Source organism: Branchiostoma belcheri, unplaced genomic scaffold (assembly GCF_001625305.1).
Source record: "Branchiostoma belcheri isolate BF01 breed outbred unplaced genomic scaffold, Haploidv18h27 scaffold46, whole genome shotgun sequence".
NCBI classification, from domain to species: domain Eukaryota; kingdom Metazoa; phylum Chordata; class Leptocardii; order Amphioxiformes; family Branchiostomatidae; genus Branchiostoma; species Branchiostoma belcheri.
This window is the reverse complement of record NW_017804087.1, coordinates 1,302,956-1,311,965: the sequence shown is the minus strand read 5'-3', so window position 1 is coordinate 1,311,965 and position 9,010 is coordinate 1,302,956. Positions and strand designations below refer to the sequence as shown.

The 9,010-nt window shown below is 40.9% G+C and overlaps 2 protein-coding genes across 2 annotated transcripts in view; one reads left to right on the top strand and one right to left on the bottom strand.

Annotated features, from left to right (window-relative positions):
- Window positions 1-565, top strand: part of LOC109478909 (riboflavin transporter 2-like) — a 1,404-nt gene extending 839 nt beyond the window's left edge. The window contains exon 2 of the mRNA XM_019780719.1: window positions 559-565. Coding sequence (XP_019636278.1) covers window positions 559-565 — 7 coding nt within the window. The remainder of the gene's footprint in view (window positions 1-558) is intronic.
- LOC109479005 (low-density lipoprotein receptor-related protein 2-like) overlaps window positions 7-9,010 on the bottom strand; it is an 85,822-nt gene continuing 76,818 nt past the window's right edge. Inside the window, 14 exon segments of the mRNA XM_019780851.1 lie at window positions 7-1,828; window positions 2,139-2,265; window positions 2,706-2,777; window positions 3,034-3,102; window positions 3,380-3,461; window positions 3,870-3,940; window positions 4,191-4,278; window positions 4,534-4,656; window positions 5,367-5,546; window positions 6,090-6,310; window positions 6,703-6,831; window positions 7,146-7,290; window positions 7,925-8,110; window positions 8,515-8,646. Coding sequence (XP_019636410.1) covers window positions 1,568-1,828; window positions 2,139-2,265; window positions 2,706-2,777; window positions 3,034-3,102; window positions 3,380-3,461; window positions 3,870-3,940; window positions 4,191-4,278; window positions 4,534-4,656; window positions 5,367-5,546; window positions 6,090-6,310; window positions 6,703-6,831; window positions 7,146-7,290; window positions 7,925-8,110; window positions 8,515-8,646 — 1,886 coding nt within the window. The 3' untranslated portion in view covers window positions 7-1,567.

Below are 9,010 nucleotides of genomic sequence, written 5' to 3'. Positions count from 1 at the left end.
AATGATTTGTCCACACAATTCTCTTATGATATTTATTATAAAAATATTCAATTCTGCAATTAACATATTCACATGCTTCATTTGGTCCATCGATAGTTTCTAATAAAAATTGTCAAGCATGAAATTTTTTGGTAGATATGGCTCTTAAATTATACTTAAAGTATAATTTGACTTTCATAAAAGTTGATTGCAATTTGTTTGAATTGACAACTTTAGTTAAAATGTCTTTGGCAGGGTGGATATATTCGTATATAAATCTTTATATGTATCATACTGCATTTAAATTCATCTCTTATCATCATGATATTTTCTGAATAAAAGTCACCATTTTGGATAATACATGTAGTGAGATTGGGGCACTCTTGTTTCTATAGTGCTAGCAGGAATATGCAAATTAGATGTTGAATTTTAGTGGATATGTCAATAGTATGAAGTATAGTATACCAGGTCCTATGATTTGTATGCATAATGAAATCTTCCTAGTATATTTTTTGCCAGCAGTTCTTGATACTTTTGTAAACAGACCAACTAAATGGATTTTGATACTGATTTTTGTAGTTGGTAGTCTATGGAATAAGTGATTTAATCATATTAACCGCCTATCGATTGTAAAATTTGGTGACCTTCAGCGATCAAGAAATTGGGCTGAAGGTCAACCACAGTGTGATCTCAGCTCCATAGCTCCAGCTCCAATGTATGTGAAGTTAAAAGCCTCAAAATGCCATTTTTGTATGCCAAAAAAAAATGCCAAGCCCTATGGCTATTACTACACCTCATCAGCATTTACTGCACACAGTTTGATTGTGTCAACTTCAAAGTAATTTTTTTTAGGCAGTTTTGTTTTTCTTGAATGACTGGAATGTTCTGACCAATATTTTGGAATGATAGCACTATTTGGGGAATGTTTCATGAAGTGTGCAAGTCAAAAACTCTGGCAGCATAACTGATGATATTATTGTGGAAATAGAGCTTGTAGTCTAATCTGAATTCTGAACAGTGTTGCTTTTTGTGAAGATGAAAACTTTTGAATTTGGTCCTCACAGAAAACTCACTCTTCAAGACAGATGAAAAAATCATTGTAACACCAAAAACATGCATCTTTAGAACTCCAAAGTCAAAAACAAATTACGTACATCAGTAGGTTTTGAGACCTCTTCCTAGATTCATTCTTACCAAAAACAAGTATTGCTTAGAACTTGTTACCCACACAGTGTAAAAGGAAAGCCAAAAAGCCTCTTCCCCGAGGCATCACAAAAAATAACCTGTTTTTAAAACCCTTGTCCTGCAGAGCTCATATATGGGTTGTACATACAGTACTATCTATATAGAGCCCTTGTATGTGTACGATTTGGGGATATTTCTAGTCCAACGCATCACACCGCCACCACGGGGCAAAAAAAGTCAAGGGTCTACATGTATGACATCAAATTATCTGGAAATATATTGTGTAAAAAATTCCAGCAGGACAAGGGTTAAAAGTGAATTATGGTGTGGGGTTTGTGTCATGGGTAACACTGATTATACAGCAAGCATTGGCATCATCGGAGACGTAATCCTTCCCTTCCCATCATGCCTCGCTCACCAGCCCCGCCTTGTCGTCCTCCCGGTCCACGACGGGACTGGTCTCGCGGGACGAGTACGCGGGAGGGGGGCTGGCGGGGGGCGGGGACGCGGCGTGCTGGGTCCGGGGAGGGGCGACCGGGGAGTCGGCGGGCAGGCCGGTTTTCTCCGGCAGAGGCCCAGCCTCCACCATCACCCCCTCCGCCTCCTGGTACATCGGGTTGGAGAACGTGATTGGTGGTTTCTCCCCGCCCATCCCGTCCAATGGCTGAAGGGGAGACAAAAGGGTTACACGGCTATAGAACTGTTGTTAGATTATAGATGTAAACACAAAGATGTGGCAAAATGAGTACAAAGTTCTCCTGGACTTCATTCTAGTACTAGAAAGTCTCAGACTAGCTGATAATAATCTAGCAGTTCAAAGAAGATCAGTACAGAGTCAAATAACCTAAATAACTAATCTAATACATTATGTGCTACTGGACCCTTATTTTTCAGTCATTTGATACAATTCCTCTGGTCACACACCTTAGTAGCTGTTGATTTACTTTGGTCAGAGAAAAGATATTTAAACCTACCGGCCCTAGTGCCTCCTGATCGTCGTAGCCCATGTAGGATGGTGTGCCCAGCTCCACATTTGTTCCATCTCGGAATGACACACTTCCTCCTGTGGTGCCGTTACCTCCTATTACCCCTGACTTGAAGCTGCACAAAAACATGAAAAATATATAATGGTATTTGTAATGATTCAGTTGTATAGTTTGAATAATATGTCACTCTGTCCATTATTGTATGTAAAACAAAATGGAAACTTAATTTTAAAAACTGACTTCTGTACATGCAGCATTTGTGATGTATTAAAACTATTTGCAGCCAATAACAAGGGATATCCAAACGGTGTGGTTGCTCTCCCCTCCTATATATAGGCTTAGAAAGGAAGCTAAAATTGGCTAAATATGAGCAGGCAGAGTTTAAGTACAGGACAGTTTACATGTTTTTACAGCATCTAAAAGTTATGTTTCATGCTTGTCATTGTTAACAGACTGTCTCCTCCAAGGAATCAAACTAAAATTTGACTACAGGTAACTATGGTGTCTAACGTGGCAGGTAGAGGTTGAGTACAGGACAGTGTACAGCATACTTACAGCCATGGCAGTTTGACATTGGGCTTGGGAAGGTCAGAGAATCGAGGCAGTTTGCTGAAACCGAAGCCACCCCTGAGTCACAGCAGGAGAGGAGGGTGGAAGGAAAGAAGGAAAGAGATTGTCAAATTTTGAGAGAGAAAAAAATATGATTCATCACAGAACTGAATAAGATATGAAAACCTTTCAGAGATCATCATATATTGACTTCATATAGTTATGGATAAAACCCTTCAGCCAAAGTGCTATGCAAAATACATCACGGGTTTCACTGTGCAGTACGTCCTGCCACCCTGCTCAAGCAAGGTGCTTAGATGTTAGTAGTACTCACATGTCAGGCATCTTCGGCCTGGGCAGCTGGATATCAGAAAACTGGGGCAGCTGGGGCAAGGTCCCTCCTCTGGGAGGGCGAGAAAAAAATGACAATATTTTTTAGTCAACAGCTCCGATATATCAACCTTCAACCTGCTAAGGTAGCTGTTCAGTACCAAATTTATATTGGTTATGGGGTTAAGCGGCAGGGAGAGGGCTAAGAAGTAGCCATAGTGGCCATAATTGCTCTGATTTCATATGAATAAAAAAATATAAAGGTGTACTGTTAGATTCTATATCTTGAAAGTATTTATGTGGATATGCATAAACTGAAGTGATACATGTAGAAACCGTAAGGTGATCACCTTCTCTTGTAGTAGAAGAAACCAACAATAGCCAGAACTATGATCAGGATCAGCAGCAGGGGAACAACAACTGCAGCAACATCTGAAACAACAAGAAATTAAACAAATCAACAAATGGTGTATAAAAACACATCATATGCATAATTTGTGTAGATATTAAAATAATTAATATACAGATTCTACCACCATGTATGGAGGTTTTGTTTTCAGTACATTTGTGTGTGCTTGTGTTTCTGTAGATCATGCTATAGGCATACGGAGGCTGTACGGAGGTATGGGTTTATTGCATTTTTCAGACAATCATGTAAAACATGTCCACAATGTAAGAGACACCTCTGACCATTTCCAAAATCATATCCAGTTACTTGTGTTACTGTTTTTGTTATAATGTAAGAGACAGTCTGCCAAGAGAAGTCATTATAATTTTCATGTTTTCCAAAGAGGTAAAACCACATTTGTGTGGCCTGAAAAAAAAAAAAAGATATCCTACTTGCTCCTCCCGGTGGTCCACTGCTGGAGGCTCCCAGCTCACAGTTATCGCCCAGATATCCCTTAGGACAACTGTAGGGAACAGTCAACACAGATACATCAGCTTAGGTAGGACTAACAAATGGACACTACAGGGAACTAACATGTACTGTCAAACTGTTCCATTGAATCTTCACAGTCATCAATTTTGATAATAAGGAAATATATCATAGACATGCATGCATGCAAGTTGACATAACCTTCTGTGGAAACTTTCACATCAGTACACTTTACAATGTCTTGAGTGGTCTTCCTAATGGTATTGGCTAAATTTTGAACTTACTTGCACTTGGGTATTCCCTGGCTGATGACACAGACTCCTCCATTCACACAGGAGCAGACAAGAGGGGGGTCGATGGGCTCCGAAATAGCTGCAAATCAAGCAAACACACTGGTGAAATTCTACATAGACTATAACTTAGTCTACTTGCTAATGCTCAAAGAAACAGTTTAGACATGGAATGTATTGTTAGCTTGATTAGAACAACCTTTCAAAATACATGCAACACATTGTGTACAGGTTATGTGGCACTTGGATGGTTAAGCTTATCTCCATTAATGTGACACTCGGATGGTTAAACCTACATGTACCTACATTACTGTGACACTTGCACAGTTGACCCTACCTGCATCACACTGTGTCTGGCTGTCAGGTAAGAAGTCTGACCCGTCCGGACACACACAGCGATATCCACCTGGGATCTGTAGACACATGTGACTGCAAACATTCTCCTTACACCTGGTGTTCACTGGGACAGGAAACAACAACATGTTTCATGTATTACCCTATAATTGCTGCCAATCTAACAGATCAAAGTATGCTAAAGGCTAACACATTCTACTTGAACCTTATATTCACTGGGTGGGGAAAGATAACTGTTATAACCAATATAAGATGCTCTACTGTTGCTATTTTACATGCTGAAAGTTTATGTTAACATCCTAACATCTTTAAGATCCAACAGTTTTCTGTATTGACTGAGTTTACTTAGTGTCGTGCTGGTACATTTTCTGATATTATCCTGCCATCTTTTCCATTGCCAACCCCTCTTTCTTCCTCCCCGGACTGTCCCTTGCATTTTGATAGTTTTGGCTACTCCCAATGAGTTTTCATTTCATTACTATGGTTAGGAGGATTTTGTAAGGACTAGGTCCTACAATGTATGCTTTATTTGACTCTGTTTTGAGTTTTTTTTCATTTGAGATGTGGTCTTTGTTAGTGATCCCTAGAATCTTCCAGGAGAATTTCATCACTGTGGTCTGTATTCTTTTCTTGAGTTTTGCAGTCAAAGTCCAGGATTTGCAGGCAAACAGGAATATAGAGATGACCAGATAGCGCATCAGTTTGAACTAAGAGCTAAGGCTTTAGTCTACGACTACAAGACATGTAGGTACTGTTGAATGGAGATAAACCAAACATAAACATGCTATCAACAAATTAAAACAGGAAAACACCAACCTTCCTGGTCGTATCTGAGTTTCTGGTGGATCTTGATGTCTGTGGGGAGGTTGATTCCTGACTGCAGCAGGACTTTCACCCCTCGGCCAAACTTGTCCTGGTGGTAGATGTTCCCTGTTGTCTGGGTGGTCCAGAACAGCTCTCCCTCAAACACATCCAGTCGGAACGGATTCTCCAGAGCTGCATTCAAAACAGCAATAAAACATGGTCAGGCAACCCATAAATAGCTAGAACCATCCAACGATACAAAACAAGCAACCACTTTCCATCAGTGACATGTTTTTGCCTCACAGACATTACGGATATGCTATGGGATAAGGGTTGATTCAACTTACTACATGACTTTGAAAATCCAGTTTTGCCAACCTGAAACTGGATGTCTTTAAACCCTGAAGTAGCTTATTTGAAATTCAAAAGGAAGCTGCTATGGGATCAACCATTTGCATAGACAAAGAATACCTACAACATGAACCCACAGGACAGAGGCAAGTGGCGGGCTGCCATCAAGCCTCAGTATTGCAGTGCAAGCACATCTGACCCTCGAAAGACGGGGAACAACAGACAATAAACCGGACAGTGTGTGAGTGAGTGTCACCATTAGAAAATCAATTTTAAGGAATTTTAAGGCTCCTGGCAATGTAAATGGCCAGTTGCTTCAACTTGAAATGCATCACATTAGACATGTACACTTCAAACTGTGAAGTAGCTTGTAGTATGTCTCACCTCCACTGAGAACCATCTGTCTGTCTGTCCCGTCCCAGTTGATGGACTCGATGACATTTTCCTTGGCGTCGCACCAGTACACACGGTGGTTGTTCATGTAGTCGATGGTCAGCCCGGTCGGCCAGCCGAGCTGCGTGCCGACCACCACCTGTCGCTGCTCCCCGTTCAACCACGCCTGCTCGATCTTCGGAACAGCCCCCCAGTCTGTCCAGTACATCACACTGGAAAGGTACAAGAGATTAAAATTAATATGTTTCTTTGCAGAAGGAAAACATAACGTTTTTGCTGTGTTTCTTCTTCTCCTACAACAAATAAAGTCAACGACCTGGATCAGACAGCTGTCACCATTGTAACTATGATGTAGCAGACACCCTTTGGTGTTGGATTACATTATGTAGTAAGTTGCAGGACAGAGATGGAGAGGCCAGCATAAACCTACAAGCTTTCCCATGTAGTAGTTTGTTAGATGATATATGCAGAAAATTACTGGCTCACATCATCGCAATCCTAAATCTATCAAGCCTTAAACAGATGGATGCTCATAAAGGCAGACAGAAAGTTTTTCTACAATGCATCAATACATTGCATGTTAAACACTAAGGGGTCTACCTACCCCTTCTCAGGGTTGACAGCGATAGCTGCAGGTTTGTCCAGGTTGTTACTGATGAGGGTCTTCCTGTAGCGACCGTCCAGCATGGACACTTCAATCTTATTGGTGCCAGCATCAGTCCAGTACAGAAGGCTAAGAGAGGAACCACAATAAATGTTCAGTACATGAGTACAATTTGCATCCACACTTGTACTGCATTCATAGTCAGGAATTCTTAGTTACGGGGGATGGACATTTTTTCAGCCTCTTTTTATCCCAATAAAACAGTTGACTACTTTGCCTTTCAAAAACCAAGAACAAGACTTAGTATATTTCATGTAGAATCTTATATTTAGAATCATATTGCAGCCGTAGTGTGTAGATAGCCATAGGCTATGTCCAAAGCAGATCAATACAATGCTATTGGATCCACCCCTGTGGTGTAGCCAAAAAAAAGAGTGCCTTACCCAGAGACCCAGTCCACAGCGATGCCGTCAGGCTCGGACAGGTCGGAGATGCCCAGGTCCTGGGTGATACCAAGGTGGGCGGGGTCCGTGGGGAGGGATGCACGCTTGATGGTCTTTGAGGAGGTGTCAGTGAAGTACACAAGACCTGAGAGAGGGGCAAAAACAGGTTCATGTTGAGTAATGACCACACCACCATTGCTGGCCCTAGGGTTAACATTCGCTCTGATACTCTAACACTAACTTGTGTGTGTGTCCTTGATTCTGAGCAAGTCATGGTAATAGCGATCCTTGCTGCTGAATGACATTCACACTGGCATAGCTGTCCTTGGTGTTGAATGACATCTACATGGACACAGCTATCCCTAACTTAGCTGTCCTTGGTGCTGAATGACATTCCCACTGAAGTTGCTGTTCTCATTGCCAAATAACATGCACATAAATATAGCTATCCTTGGTGCTGAACAGCATTCCCATTGACACAAATGTCTCTGCTGCTGAATGACATTTATACAGGCATTGCTGTCCTTGGTACTGAATGAGATCCACACTTATACAGATGTCCTTGGTGCTGAATAACATTTACACTGACACAGCTGTCACAGGTTCTGAATGACATTCACATCAGCCTATTTATGGATTTATGTAGAAAATCAGGAATTTCCAAGTAAAAATCAATACATGTACTGGAAAAAAGGCCCAACACAAAATGGCCTCAATAAAAAAGAAATGCAAAGATACCAGCACGATATATTATAACAAGTGAACGGTGTAGTCCCTACCTGCACTACCATCAGTAACATCCCTGCGCCTACGACTGGACATGGTGGCGTAGTTGTAGTCGTAATCGAGGGCCTTGATTCGCCGTTCCCCGATAATCAGGTCGTTGTACTCTCCAATGTTGCCTCCCTCAGGGTAATACCGCCTCATTTCCGGGCCGTCGCTGAAAATTACAAACTTAGCCTCTCCTGTGGATACGAGAATAAATGTGTTTGTAAATACAATGTGACTAACTTTCTTTATACAACACTTATGATAAATATAATATAAATCTTAATTATATATAGTTATATAAATATATATCTTGATTCATTCCTTTTTGGAGGTATTATATAATTTCTCGGTAGGAATGGAAAATAAGGCTTATCAGTCAAAACAATTATGATGATGTTCATCCATTGTTTACAACACATATTTATGGTGCCATAGCTCAAATGTAAATACAGGGAGGATACACGTAAGCATGCCAAGGCATGTACACACTTCCTTGTATATTGTATACTCATAAATTACTGTCTAATATTAAAATACCCTCTTCCTAACCACAGTACTCATTCAAAGCAGATTATAGGATGATTCTGTATGGACCTACCATCGGCAGCCTTACAGACAGGCACATCAGCACCCTCCAGTCTGAAGCCGCGGGAACACACACAGCGGAACGACCCCTTGTTGTTCCTGCAGCCCTGAGGACAGCTGCCGAATACCTCACACTCATTCACGTCTGGAAAACAATAAGTAGGAGATTTCAGACTTCCATGAAGTGTTTTGGGATTTCATAAATGTAGTGGAACATGATGTAAATTTATCTCTGGTATTATGCCACTTCCTGAATTCCTCCATATACAGCCCACTTACTCTCACCAGACACATGCTGGGTCATCTTCAGGCTTGACCTTCCTATCAATCATCTGTCAGCAATTGGGCGGTCATCCACCAAAAACAAGAGTAAGTAATATATATAGTGATATTGCTGTCTGTTTCTGTTGTTTAATACAATAGAATATTTCCAATGACCTTCAGCCATCTTGTATAATCATTAGTATCTTGGAACAATGTAACATAGTACATTTCAAGATACATGATAT